At 45.6% G+C, this 18,630-nt stretch overlaps 1 protein-coding gene across 1 annotated transcript in view; it reads right to left on the bottom strand.

Annotated features, from left to right (window-relative positions):
* The window catches only part of P3H4 (prolyl 3-hydroxylase family member 4 (inactive)), a 45,508-nt gene extending 29,318 nt beyond the window's left edge, over positions 1 to 16,190 (bottom strand). Inside the window, exons 1-2 of the mRNA XM_073607904.1 lie at positions 15,385 to 16,190; positions 4,947 to 5,096 (exon numbers count right to left, since the gene is read on the bottom strand). Coding sequence (XP_073464005.1) covers positions 4,947 to 5,096; positions 15,385 to 15,861 — 627 coding nt within the window. The 5' untranslated portion in view covers positions 15,862 to 16,190. The remainder of the gene's footprint in view (positions 1 to 4,946; positions 5,097 to 15,384) is intronic.
* Between the last annotated feature and the right edge of the window lie 2,440 nt (positions 16,191 to 18,630).

Raw genomic sequence — 18,630 nt, 5'->3', positions numbered from 1 at the left:
GTCTGATCTATATAGTTGTATATAAAATGCACTTTTTATCTATCAAAAAGTGTTTCCCAGGGCTAAACCTTTCATCTGATTTCTAAATTGCTGCATTTGTAAATTCCAAAAGCCAAAATAAAAGGAATAGTAGTGGTAAAAAAAAGCATTTGTGGGTTTAACCAATCTTGTTTGTACAATTTTCCTTTAAGTGGGCGTGGCAAGGGGTGTGTCCTATGCATGCATACTTTTGCTGATAGGTGTCCCTCATTCCCATCCCAAAAAGTTGGGAGGTATGATTATGCTTTGGAGGTGTTTTTCTGCTAAGGGGACAGGACAATTTCACTACATCAAAGGGAGGACTGACGGGGGCCATATACCATCAAATCTTGGGTGAGAACCTCCTTCCCTCAGCCAGGGCATTGAAAATGGGTCTTGGATGGGTATTCCAGCATGACAATGACCCAAAACACACAGCCAAGGCAACAAAGGAGTGGCTCAAGAAGAAGCGCATTAAGGTCCTGGAGTGGCCTAGCCAGTTTCCAGACATTAATCCCATAGAAAATATGTGGAGGGAGCTGAAGGTTTGAGTTAACAAACATCAGCCTCGAAACCTTAATGACTTGGGGAGGATCTGCAAAGAGGAGTGGGACAAAATCCCTCCTGAGATGTGTTCAAACCTGGTGTCCAACTACAAGAAACGTCTGACCTTTGTGATTGCCAACAAGAGTTTTGCCACCAAGTACTAAGTCATGTTTTGCCAAGGGATCAAATGCTTATTTCACTCATTAGACCTCATTCACACGAGGCGGATCCGCTGCCACGGAGTCCGCCAGCTCAGCCGGCGGATGATAGTTCCCTCTCTGCTCACTGTGCGGGGAGGGGCTTGTCGAGCGCCGCTGGTTGCTATGGAGAGATCGGACGAAAATGGACAGCATGTCCGTTTTCATCAGATCTCACCCTATCCGATCCACCAGGGACGGATGTGAATGTAGGGCCATCCGTCTGATTTTAGCAGATCAGACCGGGTCATATGTCAGCGGACATGTCACCGCTGACATCCGTCGCTCCATAGACTAACATGGAGCGCCCGTTCAGGTCCGCCAACAAAACTGACAGGCGGACCTGAATGGTCCGACAGTGTGAAAGGGGCCTAAATATTGCAAATCAATGTATAACTTTTTTGAAATGCGTTTTTCTGGATATTTTTGTTGTTATTCTGTCTCTCACTGAAAAAATAAACCTACCATTAAAATTATAGACTGATTATTTATTTGGTAGAGTCTGGCAGGGTGCTGTATATAGCTTACTAAAAACATCACAGCATCCTGCCTCAGTGCTGGCTCCTGGGGAGAGTTATGGAAATATTACAATTGCCTTCATGGGTGGGTATCAGTCTACAAGAGTGGGTTTACCTAAGTTGGATATATTTGCATGCACTCTGCTCTAGGTAATGCCCACATGTGATGCTGAGCCTCCAAGTCCGAAAGAACTGAAAGCCAATGAATGAAAGGGGGAAGGCCAGGGACAGTCCTGCTGGGGTAGAAAGAGCTAGACGAGTAGGTCAGAGTCCAGAGAATGAACTGGGCTCTGACCTACTGCAGCTTCTCTATGTGCTATTGAAAATTAAAGTGGAAGTTCACCCTAACACTTAAAGTGGTGGTCCAGACAAAATTATACATTTTAAATAAAAATACCCCTATAATACACAAGCTTAATTCTAGTAAACTTAGTCTGTAAACTAAGGTCTGTTTTATTAGTTTATAGCAGTAGTTTGTTATTTTATAAAAACTTACAGAAGGCCGTGGCCATCTTAAGTGTGGGCATCTGAAGCCAGACTGTATTTCTTCCTGGATCTCATCCTTGCAGATCTCGCACATGCTCAGTGTAGCACAAGCGGTGTAATAGGTTTCAGGTCAGGTTTCCATAGCAACGGCAGTGTCAGAGGAAGTTGCTGCCCCTTCCCAGAAGGCATTGCAAACAGGAAATGATGCAATGGGCCACGGCCAGGGAGGAGGAAGTGAAAAAGGAATACAGCAGATATACAGTAGGTGCTGAGAAATTTTTTTTTAAATATCCAATTCGTTTACAGTGCACAGTTTAGTGAGGGATGATGAAGAGTTGTAAAAGTGGGTGGAACTCCACTTTAACTTCTCCCCTGCAATCATTAATGTGAGCGAAGTTCAGCCTTATGCCTCAAAATGAAAAAATCCCACGTTTTTCAACCTTTATTTTGCAGTATCCAGTGCCATCACATGACTTCAATTCTACTTCCTTCTAAGCGTAAAATCAGCCAGTGGGTGTGGTTCCCGAAAGCTAGTGACATCACTTCCTGGGAGGGACATTGTTCCTGTGTAGCCAGTGGGTGTATACAGGATGGGAGGAGCTGATCATAGGTTCCTGCCCAGTGATCTCTCATCATTGTACATCCTTATTCATGAGAAAATGAAGAGATAAAAAGCCCCATCCACACAGGGGGGAGGTGCAGTGCACATATACAGTATGGCTGTGCACAGAAGAAGGGAGCTGGACATGGGGAGGGAACTGTCAGTGTAGCTGGAAGTGCTCTGAGGTGTCAGCTCACAGTCTACAATGATTATAGTACAGGCAACCACACTAATACAACTAGTGCAACTTGTCATGCGACTTTGGACACAAAGTTGCATGACAAGTCATAGCCCATTGATTTCAATGGCACCTGTTCCCATCTATGCGTCTTTGAAAATCAGCGACTTTGTGCAGTTTTGATTCAACTTTACGCTCTCTAGATCAAAGTCACACTCTACATCGTGCAACTTTGTGGTCGCAATAGTGGAAACGTAGACTAAGGCTCAGTTTCCATTGGTATGAATTTTTTGGACACAAAGTCGCATGACAAGTCACAGCCCATTGATTTCAATGGAACCCGCTCCCATCTATGCAACATTGAAAATCAGCGACTTTGAAAGGGTACCTGCAATGCTTTGATGCGACTTTTGATGCAACTTTGATCCAGAGATTGTAAAGTTGTATCAAAGCAGCACTCAAAGTTGCAGCAAAGTCACACTCTAAAAAGTCGCACTTTAGCCTTAGGCTACGTTTCCACTAGTGTGCCTCCAAAGCTATGCGATTTAAAGTGCGACTTTGAGTGCAGATTTGATCCAACTTTACACTCTGGATCAAAGTCGTATCAAAAGTTGCATCAAAGTAGTGATCAAAGTCGCTGATTTTCAAAGTCACATCGATGGGAACATTTGCCATTGAAATCAATGGGCTGTGACTTGTCATGCGACTTTGTGTCCAAAGTCGCATGACAAGTCATACTAGTGGAAACGGAGCCTTAAACTTATTATTCACATGTAGCTCCCTCAACTGGGCGTGTGTGCCCCACCATGCACACAGTGCCCATCACAGTGCCACACCATGCACACAGTGCCCATCACAGTGCCACACCATGCACACAGTGCCCATCACAGTGACACACCATGCACACAATGCCCATCACAGTGCCACACCATGCACACAATGCCCATCACGGTGCCACACCATGCACACAATGCCCATCACGGTGCCACACCATGCACACAGTGCCCATCAGTGCCATCACAGTGCCCATCAAAGTGCCATGCCATGCACACAGTGCCACACCATACACACAGTGCCCATCACAGCGCCATACCATGCACACAGTGCCCATCATTGTGCCACACCATGCACACAGTGCCCATCAGTGCCATCACAGTGCCCAAAGTGCCACACCATGCACACAGTGCCACATCATGCACACAGTGCCCATCATGGTGCCACACCATGCACACAGTGCCCAACCATGCACACAGTGCCCATCTCAGTGACACACCATGCACACAGTGCCCATCATGGTGCCACACCATGCACACAGTGCCCATCACAGTGCCACACCATGCACACAGTGCCCATCAGTGCCATCACAGTGCCCAATCAAGTGCCATGCACACAGTGCCACACCATACACACAGTGCCCATCACAGCACCATACCATGCACACAGTGCCCATCATGGTGCCCCACCATGCACACAGTGCCCATCATGGTGCCACACCATGCACACAGTGCCCATCATGGTGCCACACCATGCACACAGTGCCCATCGCGGTGCCACACCATGCACACAGTGCTCACCATGGTGCCACACCACGCACACAGTGCCCATCATGGTGCCACACCATGCACACAGTGCCCATCAAAGTGCCACACCATGCACACAGTGCCCATCAGTGCCATCACAGTGCCACACCATGCACACAGTGCCCATCATGGTGCCACACCATGCACACAGTGCCCATCAGTGCCATCACAGTGCCACACCATGCACAATGCCACACCATGCACACAGTGCCCATCAGTGCAATCACAATGCCACACCATGCACACAGTGCCATCACAATGCCATGCAGAAACAACCACGTGGTTGTACACTGTAGAAAATCTGCAGCATGTTGCATTGCAATCTATATTATAGTTTCTAACAAACAGAACATACCTCCAAAGCCTGCCCCCTCCCCCCCTCTCTCTCTGGAGAAACTGGTATAAAAAATGAGGCTATGAAGACAGAAGGAGATCTGTGAAGGAGAGGAGGGATGGGGGCGGGGCTTGGCAGGTCTAGGCATGTCTGTCTAAAAAGGAGAGGAGGGATGGGGGCGGGGCTTGGCAGGTCTACGCATGTCTGTCTAAAAAGGAGAGGAGGGATGGGGGCGGGGCGTGTAGAAGAGAAGGACAACGTTTTCAGGAAGTGACGGCCCCCATGCAGAATTCAGAAATAAGGAAGTAAGGTTGTCCTTGAAGAACAGGAAGAAGCCGATTGGCTTTCATTAGACTTTCTAAGCGACACAAACCGCTATACAGAAAATGAATCATGTCAAAGATAAAGATATTTTACATAGAATTCATAGAAAAATTGTCATTGTTGACTGGACTTGCACTTTAAATGATGGCGTGTCTCAGACTCACCTCGAAGGGCTGAGCCTCTAAATCGATGAGGAATTCCTCCACTTCCAGCAGGGTCTTGTAGTAATTCATGTAGCGCAGAGTCATCTCATGGGTGGGGTTCTTCTGCAGAAAGGTATGGGCAGCCGACACGGCTTTCTCCAGCTCATTGATCTAGAAGACACGGCATGATGTTATTTCCTCCATAAAGAGGCCCTGTCACCAACCTACAAAATCCAGGTGAAGATCAGGAAAATCAAATGTGTTGTTCATAGCGAGTCCGCTGACATAGACAGGGAGGAGCAAAATGTAGGCCTCCTTCACACTGCCCTACTGATCCCTACACCCACCTGTGGGAACAGTCATTTTCAGGGGCCTGGGGTGTACATGGGTTCCATGTAGGGGTGTGAGGAGTCAGAGGGCCCTGCTCGTTAGAGCTTACAATCTATTCAGTTTACACAGCATTTACTCCCCCCCCCCCTCTTTTTTGGGATAAAGGTTTTATAGAAATAAATAAAAGCTGACCAATGTAAGCACCCCTGTCAGTGTTAGTTGTGTTGTCTCATCCCTGTAACTGCAAGGGAGCTTGTTCTTTTGGATCACCAGGTGGAAGTAGAAGAGAGAGAGGCTAAAAAATAAAAGAAATGCAGCCATCACATCTAAGAATTAGTAAGGTGATATATAATAAATGTTTGCTTTTGGGTTTAATATTTCTTTACCACTTACAGCCAAATCCCATACATGACTGACTTCACGTGGTTATCCTGAGGTCATGTCTGTAGCTGGCAGCCATAGCCCTGCTATTTTTTTTTTTCAGCCAGTGATGCTCTTTAATGTAGAAGCAATCCTAGCAGCTGATTGATGAATCCCCCGCTGCCCATCGCCCCCTCTCCCATGTGATTGGGGATCCCAGTATCTGATCACATCATAGAGCTGACAGAGGACCAGAAGGCCATCTCTATGGTCTAGGACACTGGTCTCCAAACTGCGGCCCGGGGGCCAGATGTGGCCCTTTGCTTGCCTTTATCAGGCCCTTTCTCAGGACACTATGCTTCCCACTGAAAATAATGATGGGGCACTATTCCTCCCACTAATACCAATGATGGGGCACTATTCCTCCCACTAATACCAACGATGGGGCACTATTCCTCCCACTAATACCAACGATGGGGCACTATTCCTCCCACTAATACCAACGATGGGGCACTATTCCTCCCACTAATACCAATGATGGGGCACTATTCCTCGCACTGACACCAATGATGAGGCACTATTTCTGCCCTGATATTTACAATGTGGCACTATTCCTCCCATTGTCCCCAATGATTGGGCACTATTCCTTCCAATAATAATTCACTATTCCTACCAATAACACCAATGGGGCACTATTCTTCCCACTGACACCAATGATGGGGCACTATTCCTCCCACTAATACCAATGATGGGGCACTATTTCTCCCACTGACACCAATGATGGGGCACTATTCTTCCCACTGACACCAATGATTGGGCACTATTCCTCCCACTGACAATAATGATGGGGCACTATTCCTCCCATTAATACCAATGATGGGGCACTATTCCTCCCACTGACACCAATGATGGGGCACTATTCTTCCCACTGACACCAATGATGGGGCACTTTTCCTTGCCCTTATATAAACAATGGGGCACTATTCTTCTTAATCACACCAACGATGGGGCACTTTTGCTTGCCCTGGTATCAACAAAGGGACACTATGCTTCCCACTGACAATAATTATTGGGCACTATTCCTCCCACTAATACCAATGATGGGGCACTATTCCTCGCACTGACACCAATGATGAGGCACTATTTCTGCCCTGATATTAACAATGTGGCACTATTCCTCCCATTGTCCCCAATGATGGGGCACTATTCCTTCCAATAATAATTCACTATTCCTACCAATAACACCAACAATGGGACACTATTCTTCCCACTGACACCAATGATGGGGCACTATTCCTCCCACTGACACCAATGATGGGGCACTATTCCTCCCACCGACACCAACGATGGGGCACTATTCCTCCCACCGACACCAACGATGGGGCACTCTTCCTCCCACTAATACCAGTGATGGGGCACTCTTCCTCCCACTGACACCAATAATGGGGCACTCTTCCTCCCACTGACACCAATAATGGGGCACTCATCCTCCCACTGACACCAATAATGGGGCACTCATCCTCCCACTGACACCAATAATGGGGCACTCATCCTCCCACTGACACCAATAATGGGGCACTCATCCTCCCACTGACACCAATAATGGGGCACTCATCCTCCCACTGACACCAATAATGGGGCACTCATCCTCCCACTGACACCAATAATGGGGCACTCATCCTCCCACTGACACCAATAATGGGGCACTCATCCTCCCACTGACACCAATAATGGGGCACTCATCCTCCCACTGACACCAATAATGGGGCACTCATCCTCCCACTGACACCAATAATGGGGCACTCATCCTCCCACTGACACCAATAATGGGGCACTCATCCTCCCACTGACACCAATAATGGGGCACTCTTCCTCCCACTGACACCAATAATGGGGCACTCTTCCTCCCACTGACACCAATAATGGGGCACTCTTCCTCCCACTGACACCAATAATGGGGCACTCTTCCTCCCACTGACACCAATAATGGGGCACTCTTCCTCCCACTGACACCAATAATGGGGCACTCTTCCACCCACTGACACCAATGATGGGGCACTCTTCCTCCCACTGACACCAATGATGGGGCACTCTTCCTCCCACTGACACCAATAATGGGGCACTCTTCCTCCCACTGACACCAATGATGGGGCACTATTCCTCCCACTGACAATAATGATGGGGCACTATTCCTCCCACTGACACCAATGATGGGGCACTATTCTTCCCACTGACACCAATGATGGGGCACTTTTCCTTGCCCTGATATAAACAATGGGGCACTATTCTTCTTAATCACACCAACGATGGGGCACTTTTGCTTGCCCTGGTATCAACAAAGGGACACTATGCTTCCCACTGACAATAATGATGGGGCACTATTCCTCCCATTAATACCAATGATGGGGCACTATTCCTCCCACTAATACCAACGATGGGGCACTATTCCTCCCACTAATACTAATGATGGGGCACTATTCCTCCCACTGACACCAATGATGGGGCACTATTCATCCCACTAATACCAATGATGGGGCACTATTCTTCCCACAGACACCAATGATGGAGCACTTTTCCTTGCCCTGATATAAACAATGGGGCACTATTCTTCTTAATCACACCAACGATGGGGCACTTTTGCTTGCCCTGGTATCAACAAAGGGACACTATGCTTCCCACTGACAATAATGATGGGGCACTATTCCTCCCACTAATACCAATGATGGGGCACTATTCCTCGCACTGACACCAATGATGAGGCACTATTTCTGCCCTGATATTAACAATGTGGCACTATTCCTCCCATTGTCCCCAATGATGGGGCACTATTCCTTGCCTTGATATCAACAATGTGGCACTAGTCCTTCCACTGACACCAATGATGGGGCACTATTCCTTCCAATAATAATTCACTATTCCTACCAATAACACCAACAATGGGACACTATTCTTCCCACTGACACCAATGATGGGGCACTATTCCTCCCACTAATACCAATGATGGGGCACTATTCCTCCCACTGACACCAATGATGGGGCACTATTCCTCCCACCGACACCAATGATGGGACACTAATCCTCCCATTGACACCAATAATGGGACACTATTCCTTCCATTGACACCAATGATGGGGCACTATTCCTCCCACTAATACCAACGATGGGGCACTATTCCTCCCACTAATACCAATGATGGGGCACTATTCCTCCCACTAATACCAATGATGGGGCACTCTTCCTCCCACTGACACCAATGATGGGGCACTATTCCTCCCACTGACACCAATGATGGGGCACTATTCCTCCCACTGACAATAATGATGGGGCACTATTCCTCCCATTAATACCAATGATGGGGCACTATTCCTCCCACTGACACCAATGATGGGGCACTATTCTTCCCACAGACACCAATGATGGGGCACTTTTCCTCGCCCTGATATAAACAATGGGGCACTATTCTTCTTAATCACACCAATGATGGGGCACTTTTGCTTGCCCCGGTATCAACAAAGGGACACTATGCTTCCCACTGATATCAATGATGGGGCACTATTTCTGCCCTGATATCAACAATGTGACACTATTCCTTCCACTGACACCAATGATGGGGCACTATTCCTTCCCTGGATACCAACAATGGGGCACAATTTCTTTTCCGATTACTAACAAAGCGGCACTATTCTTCCCACTGACACCAATGATGGGGCACTATTCCTTGCCCTGATATCAACAATGCGGCACTATTCCTTCCACTGACACCAATGATGGGGCATGATTTTTTTCCCTAATACCAACAATGGGGCAATATTCCTCCCACTAATACCGATCACTGGGAATTCTTTACTCCCATTGATGCCAGGGGATTTTCAACTCCCACTGGCCACAGTCCGGCCCCCTCAAAGTCTGAAGGTCAGTAAACTGGCCCCTTGTTCAGAAAGTTTGGAGACCCCTGATCTAGGAGACCAGAAGCAATGGCATTACATTACCTCTGGTAAACCTTCTCTCTTTTTTTTTGGAAAGCATGAGATCCATTTTTTTTTTTTATCTCATGCTTTCCAGGTTAGAGGAGGGATGTTTACATTTCTTGTGATAGGAATAAAAGTGATAAAAGAAATGAAATGGACAGCGTGAAAATAAAAAATAAACAATTTTAAAAAAATTTAAAAAAATTACCCCAAATTTTTTTTTTTTTTTTTTTAAAGCGCCTCCATTCTTGCGCACAGAAGCAAAAGCATAAGTAGGTCACGCACGCATATGTAAGCGGTATTCGCACCACACATGTGAGGTATTGTCACGAACATTATAACCCTGGGGCCATAACTTATGGTCAACTCTAAAATGATAACCTGTAAAGAAAAAAAAAAAAAAGAAAAGGAAAAAAAAAAAATGCCTAAAATTTTGGGTAACACAGTTTTTTGCAATTTCACCAGCTTGTGCTGTTTTAAGCCTTGACATGTTGGAATCTATTTACTTGATGCAACCCAACCTTTTTATTTAATATTATCCCACATGGAAGAGAAATATATTTCCAATATAATTAGAAAAAGAAAAAGAAATAGGTCACATATATTTACAATATATTGTAAGTATATGTCATATGTATTTATTTTCTAAATACATTGGAAATATATTTCTCTTCCATGGGGGGGGATATAGCACAAAAAAGGTGCTATAATATAATATTGCGTTTGTTTTAAAATTTGATTTAGTGTATTTTTCCTAAACGTGTGTGTTTGATAAAGAGCTGAGCATATATCATACAACATTAAAAAAAAAAAAAAAACATCTGCCAACAATTTTTTTTACATTGTGCTGTATGAATGTATAATATATATATATATAGCGATTTATTCTTCTCATAAATGTGTCCCAGAAAGCTAAGCTGTAATGTGTAGTCCAGATGGATGTATGGGGGGGGGGGATAGCTCAGGTATGTGTCTGGATATTACACAGGAGGAGTACTAGTGGTGGATGAAGTTGGTTGCAGGCAGTCATTGCATGTCTGGGGACGTGGCAGCTCCCCCCTGATCTCCGCTGTGAAATCTGAACTCTACATTCACAATACAATGAATGATTGAGAGCGGGGAGGCAGGATCAGGCACACAGCGACCATTACAGACACTTTCCTTAAAGGGGCCACTGAAAATCTCACTGAGCAAAATTAAAAAAAAACTTGAAATAAACACTGCAAGGACTTTCCTGATCTTTAATGACACACAAGAAAACAGACTTCCATCTATAAAAACGGATGGTTTACTGTGACTGTTATCATTATATAACATCCTCATTTAATATTAGATTTTTTTTTTTTTTGTGGCAGTTAGGCTAAGTTTAGACTTGTGTCTGAACCTCTGCGCCTCTGAAAAGCGATCTGCGCTTGGATCGCTTTCCAGAAGCGTAAAACAGGAGGTGAAGTGCCACAACCATGTGCATTGCAAAACAGATTTCTATCTATAAAAACGGCTGGTTTGCTGTGACTGTAATGATGATGATTATTATATTTTTTCGGACTTTTAAGCAAAATTTAGACTTGCGTCTAAACCTCTGGGCTTCTGAAAAGCGATCCACGTTCAGAACACTTTTCTCAGGTGTTCAACAGGTGGTGAGAAGGGGATGGGATACCTCCTTACCGCCAGTTTTAATGCGTCGCAACCCTGTGCACTGACAGGAGTAATAGTTTTTGCGCTGGCTTGCAGCATATAAGCACCCTTGTAAACTACCTTTGCAGCTTAAGTGGGGGAGGGGGGTGCTAAACCCCTAATTTTTAACACCCCCAATCACAAGTCTAAATGAGCCCTTGTATAATCAAATCCTCATTTATTATTATATAACATCTCCATTTATTATTATATTTTTGGTGTTACTGTGTTTTTTTTTAACATGTACATTTACAATTTTTGTGACGCCGAATATTATATAACATCTTTATTTATTATATTTTTTGCTGTGACTCTTATCATATAGCATCTTCATTTATTATAATATTTTTGGCTGTGAGTCTCATTATATAAAATCTTCATTTATTATATATAAAAAAAAATATGTGAGTCTTATTATATTATATAAAATCTTCATTTATTTTATCATTTTTGGCTGTGAGTCTTCTTCTATTATATAAAATCTTCATCTATTATAATATTTGTTCTGCGAGTTTTATTATATTATATAAAAATCTTCGTTTATTATAATATTTTTGGCTGTGAATCTTATTATATTATATAAAATCTTTATTTATTATAATATTTTTGGCTGTGAGTCTTATTACATTATATGTTATAAAATCTTCATTATAATAATTTGCTGTAACTCTTATGATATTATATAAAAACTTAATTTATTTGAATATTGTTGGCTGTTATTATTTAATAACATCTTAACTTGTTAAAATATTTTTGTTTATTATTCTCAGTATTTATTTATAAAATACATAACACAGGAAGAATTTTTTAAAGAGTTTACAAACATATCTAGAAATAAACAGAGGAAGTCAAGCACAAACTCAAAGGGGCTTTTTCTCACTGGCAGCCAGGAGGTGGTAAAAAAACATGCGGCTGAGCTGCAGTTTTTCTGCCCCCTGCGGGCCCACCCAAATTCTAACATTGCAGCCTGACAGAGTCGCACACATGCTGCGGGCATGGCATTACTACAGGCATCAGGAGGCTGCAGTAGCACCTCCTGAACACTTGCCAGAGGCTGCTATGCTGCCCTCTGAAAAGCAAACCACTGTGGATCACTTTTCATAGGTCAGTAAGCATTAACCCAGTGTGAAAGAACACAAAACGCGACTAATGTGATACAGCCACTATATGGGAACATATTTGCATGACTTGCTGGGTCCTTGCATGACCTTACGTGTGCAGGGATCCATGGCTATCCTCACCCGATGCTGGTGGCATACCATGCTCCTGATCTGAACCATCACTTACCATTATCTGGGCTGCTTCTGAACTGCATCCTGAGATAATGAATACCTCCAGCAGTCAGAGGTGAACTATAAGCCCAGGTAAGTTTTTCTTTCTGTGGGCACTGGATCTTCCCATGATCCGAATCTTCCAGCTGGAGGCCCTTAGATGGGATCAAGTCAAATATATATATTTTGTTTGCATTTTTCTCTTCATTAGGGGGGTCTGGATCTGGTGAGTGGAGACCTGATCCAGCCCCCTACACTGCTCTACAGCAACAGATCACATCTAACAGTGATATTGCTGGATGCGATCAACCAGCAATAGATCACTATCGCAGTGATCTATTGCAGCAGGAAGAGCTTCTCAAGCCTCCGTACTGACACAAGTTTTGTGAGGTCACTTCACTTTTTCTTTATGGGTGATCTGGTCCGTGAGGACTTAATGAAGCGCCCTAAACAGCTCTACAGCAACAGATCACAGCTAAGGCTTGGTTCACACTGCTGCGACATGGGACCTGACTTGTGAGACCCCAAGTCGCATGACATGTCAAATTCAATGTTTCCCTATGAGAGCCATCGTAACTGATACTACACAAGTCACTCCAACTTTAGGAAAAGTTCCTGCACTACTTCGGGTCAAATTGGGCAATTTCAGCCCTTGTACAGGCTCCTAAATGGCATCCAAGTCGGATCCACTCAGAAGGAAGTCACAGGGCAAAGTTGCAGGCAAAGGCGTACAACTTTGCCGTTGCAGCAGTTAAACCAGGCCTAACAGTGATATTTCTGGATGCAATCATCCAGCAATAGATCACTGTGGCAGTGATCTACTGCAGCAGGTAGAGCTTCAGCTCTGCTTGAGCCTCCGTACTGACAGAAGTGCTGTGATGTCACTTCACTTTTTCTTCATGGGGGGGGGGGCTGGTGGATCTTGTGAGTGAAGACCTGATTCAGCCCCCTACACAGCTCTACAGCAACAGATCACATCTAACAGTGATATTTCTGGATGCAATCAGCCAGCAATAGATCACTATCGCAGTGATCTACTGCAGCAGGAAGAGCTATAGCTGTGCTCGAGCCCCAGTACCGACAGAAGTTATGTCAATGCACTTTTTCTTTATGGTGGGTCTGGATCTGGTCAGTGGAGACCTGATTCAGCCCCCCGTGGAGCTCTACATCTTTCTAGATGCAATCAGCCAGTAATAGATCACAATCACAGTGATCTATTGCAGCAGGAAGAGTTCCACTTGCCCAAGCCTCCGCACTGGCCGAAGGGCTGTGATGTCACTTCCCTTGCAATGTAATGTAATCACAGATCACCCCAGTTCTGGGCAGAAGATAAGGTTCTGAAGGGTGCAGACCATGTACTCCGATGTAGTACACTGCAAGAGGAGCAGAAACCCAGAAGCTTGATTTAGCTCCTGGACTTACTGCTGGGCCGCGGCTGTCGGCTATCAATCCCATATGACCTGCTGTCACTCAGCATACAGCCGGCTGTTCTCCAGAGCCAATTAGAGGTTTGAAGCAGCGCAGGCCACACGCTGAGTGGTGAAGGGCCATGTGCGGCCCATGAGCTGCTTGTTGAGCACCAATGCTAAATGGTAATGTGATTTAGTCACATGATAGTGGAAACTGTCTAGGACAGTGATGGCGAATCTTGGCACCTCACATGTTTTGAAACTACATTTCCCATGATGCTCGCACTCTGTAGTATAGTGGAGCATCATGGGAAATGTAGTTCCAAAACATCTGGGGCACCAAGGTTCGCCATCACTGGTCTAAGATTTCCCTTCCTTTGGAGAGACCTCCTCTCACTTCCTGTTGAGTCTTCAAACAGAAAAAGGAGGAAAATCTACCCAAAGGGGACACAGACAGCAAAAAAAAAAAAAAAAGGAATTGAAAAAAGTTTTGGCTTTAAGTATAATTTAAAGAAAACCTGTCACCTTACAATACATATATATATGCAATCCACAGATTTGTCCATAAACATAAAGACAAGTTTGCCCATCTTATTGATTCATTAATTGATTGATACATTTTATGTAAATCTACCAACAATGATGTAGTGCAAGGGCTCACCTGATGGATACAGACTGAGTGTACGGTTTAAAAAGGCCCTTATATTACATAGTTTTGGTAAATCTAAAGTAGATTATACAAAGATTGCAAAGAGTATGGTGACCCTAAATAGATTGGCTGACTATCTAAGCTGTGTTGAACAGCCCCCACTATCCATCCACCCCCAGGGGACATGTGATCACCCGAGGCGTTGCGTGATCAATTCTTTTTTGCTCTAATATGACACCGCAACTGTATACACATTCTCTTCCATCTAAACGGGCACCTGACCAGAGAGGATATACTGAGCGTATACAGACCCAAAGGCATCATCAGCCAGTTGGGCATACTCTTTTATGGTTCAGTAATGCCTATCTTCACTGTACAGGTGACCATACACGATGGGGCACTATTCCTCCCACTGACACCAACGATGGGGCACTGTTCTTCCCACTGACACCAACGATGGGGCACTATTCCTGCCACTGACACCGACGATGGGACACTATTTCTTCTATTGACACCAATGATGGGGCACTATTCCTGCCACTGACACCAACAATGGGGCACCAATTCCTCCCACTGACACCAATGATGGAGAATTATTTCTTCCACTGACTATTCCTTCCACTGACACCAATAATGGGGCACTGTTTCTCCCACTGACACTAATAATGGGACACTATTCCCTCACCTGATAACAGTGGGGCACTCTTCCTCCCACTAGAGTTTGGAGATCCCTGGGTTAGTGCATTGCATTGGTAAGTACCCCCTAGCACCCCAACCCCCAGCCATGGGTGTCCTCACCTTGAAGTAGGTGTAATGCAGGTACTGGTAAGGGTCTCTTCTTTGGAAGGCTTGGAGGGTCTCCTTGTCTGGGTAGGGTTGCTGGAAGACTGGAAGGGTGGCCTTACACTTTCTTAGGCACACAGCCTTGGACAGGACCCTTCCGAACAGGCTGAGCTCTATCCACCAGTCCTGCTTGGCCTCCAGCCCCCCGTCCTCCTCGTCCTCCAGGCCAGGGATGGAGGTCTCCTTGGAGCAGCTGTGTCCGCAGAACTCCTCGCTGTCCTGGAGGAGTCGGTGAAGCCTCAGACTGGCCTCCAGCGTTTTGGTAGCCTCCCTCCAGGACTGAGCCTCGTAGAGCTGCATGGCTTGGCCATAGGTGGTCTGTAGAGGTCGGAGATCGGATCGAGGGAAGCCTCGGAAGCTGTACTGTTCATACTGAGCCCGGCACAGGAGCAGGGAGCTCCAGAGTAGGAGCAGGAGCATGGGAGAGACCATCAGAGAACTTCTCCAAACTTGTATGAAGATCGCTGGAGGACTGAGACTAATGAGAGGAGGGAGGGCTGGAGGATCTGATCAGTGCCAGCCTGGCTGGGATACATACAAGGACTTCTTCCAGGGACACCTCTGGGCTGGGGACACATCAGAAGCTCCTCCTGGGTCACATCAACCTGGGTGAGGGACAATCGGATCCAGCTTCGTCCACTTTCATGGTCTGCACCCTTCAGAACCTCATCTTCTGCCCAGAACTGGGGTGACCAGTACCTGGGTGCTGGCTGAGCTGTATGTGGACTTGTGCCCACCCTCTCCAGAAATCCCTGCTGGATTTCACTGGGTCCTAAAATCCCCAAACCTCGCAATCACAGCATAGAGGTTTATTATTACTATGTCATTCGCGCCCAACTTTTTAGACTTTATCTGCTGCCCAGAAATGGGGTGACCTATACCTGGTTGCTGTATGTGGATTTATGCCCACCCTCTCCAGAATACCCTGCTAGATCTCACTGGGTCCCAAAATCCCAAAACTTCACAATTTGTGGAGGTCAGCTTTTAGGACATCATCTTCTGTCCAGACATGGGGTGACCAGTGTCTGGGTGCTGTCTAAGCTGTATATGGACCCTCTCCTGAATACCCTGCTAGATACCACTGGGTCGTAAAATCTCACAATCACAGCATAGATGTTTAGTATATGTCAAGTAGTGGTGAACTGGTTTATTCTGTCAGTGGTGGTCAACTTTCAAGACTTCTTCTTCTGCCCAGCGATGGCGGATGAGCAGTACCTGAGTGCTGGTTGAGCTGTATGTGGACTTGTGTCCATTGTCTCCTGAACTCCCTCTATGTCATTGGTGCTCATCCTTTAAGATAGCATCTTCTTCCCATAAATGGGGTGACTAGTACCTGGGTGCTGGGTGAGCTGTATGTGAACTTGTGCCCAGCCCCTCCAGAGCTCCCTGCTAGGTCTCACTAGGTCCTAAAATTCCCAAACTTCTCAATCACATCATAGAGGTTTAGTCAATGTCAGTGGTGGTGAACTTGTTTATTCTATTTCCGTGGTGGTCAACTTTCAAGACTTCTTCTGCCCAGAAATGGGGTGACTAATACCTGGGTGCTGGGTGAGCTGTATGTGGACTTGTGACCACCCTTTCCAGAGCTCCCTGCTAAATCTCATTGGGTCCTAAGATCTCATAAGCACAGCATAGAAGTTTTCTGTATGTCATTAGTGCTCATCCTTTAAGACTTGGGGGGGGGGGGGGAGTAAGCAGTACCTGGGTGCTGGGGTGCTGTATGTGGACTTGTGCCCAGCCCCTCCAGAGCTCCCTGCTAGGTCTCACTAGGTCCTAAAATTCCCAAACTTCTCAATCACATCATAGACTTTTAGTCTATGTCAGTGGTGGTGAACTTGTTTATTCTATGTCCGTGGTGGTCAACTTTCAAGACTTCTTCTTCTGCCCAGAAATGGGGGGTGAGCAGTACCTGGGTGCTGGGTGAGCTGTATGTGGACTTGTGTCCATCCTCTCTTGAACTCCCTGCTAGATTTCACTTGGTCCTAAAAACTCAATCACAGCACAGAGGTTTCATCTATGTCATTGGTGCTCATCCTTTAAGACTTCATCTGCCCAGAAATGGGGTGACTAGTACCTGGGTGCTGGGTGAGCTGTATGTGGACTTGTGACCACCCTTTCCAGAGCTCCCTGCTAAATCTCATTGGGTCCTAAGATCTCATAATCACAGCATAGAAGTTTTCTGTATGTCATTAGTGACATATTAGTGCATGTCATTAGTGACATTATGTCCTTTAAGACTTGGGGGGGGGGGGAGTAAGCAGTACCTGGGTGCTGGGGTGCTGTATGTGGACTTGTGCCCACCCTCTCTAGAACTCCCTGCTTGGTCTCACTGGGTCTTAAAATCCCCAAAGTTCACAATCGCAGCATAGAGGTTTAGTCTATGTCAGTGGTGGTGAACTCTTGTTTATTCCATGTAAGTGATTGTCAATTTTAAAGTCTTCTTCTGTCCAGAAATGAGGTAACCAGTACCTGGGTGCTGGGTGAGCAGTATGTGCCCATCCTCTCCTGAACTCCCTGCTAGATTTCACTTGGTTCTAAAATCTCACAATCACAGCACAAAGGTTTTCTATTAATTGGTGCTCATCCTTTAAGACTTCATCTTCTGCCCAGAAATGGGGTGACTAGTACCTGTGCTGGGGTGCTGTATGTGGACTTGTGCCCACCCTCTCTAGAACACCCAGTTAGATCTCACTGGGTCCTGAAATCCCAAAACGTCTCATTTACAGCATAGAGGGGAAAAAAAGGAGCATTCATCAGGGATGCGAAGGAAAAGAAATGATGCATTAATCTATAGAATGCATAGTGAGTGCATAGCTGGTGAATACATGGTAGGAGAAGTCATGATTGGGCCCCCAAGGAGCCCAGAGGCATATGACATGTCTTTACCCCATGGAGCGTCTTGGTAAACTAGTGAAAGAAATCATGCCTGCTTTGGCTTCCTCCCATGCAGATGTCACTTCAGGCTTAGCAGTGGGTGGGATGCCTATGTCAATAGACTCTCTCCTGAGAAAACCTGAATATTGACTGTCATTATTGGCTCAGACCACCCATGGATTAGGGATGAATCCACATCCTGGGGTCAGTTTACATCCAGGTGACCAAACATGATAAAAGGTTGTTGTATGGTACCAGAAGATATGCAGCCATCTGCCGCGTATACACGAGCGGAATGTCCGACAGAAAAAGTCCGACGGAAGTTTT

This window comes from Aquarana catesbeiana, linkage group LG12 (assembly GCF_042186555.1).
Source record: "Aquarana catesbeiana isolate 2022-GZ linkage group LG12, ASM4218655v1, whole genome shotgun sequence".
Taxonomy (NCBI): Eukaryota; Metazoa; Chordata; class Amphibia; order Anura; family Ranidae; genus Aquarana; species Aquarana catesbeiana.
This window is presented reverse-complemented; position numbering and strand designations above follow the sequence as displayed.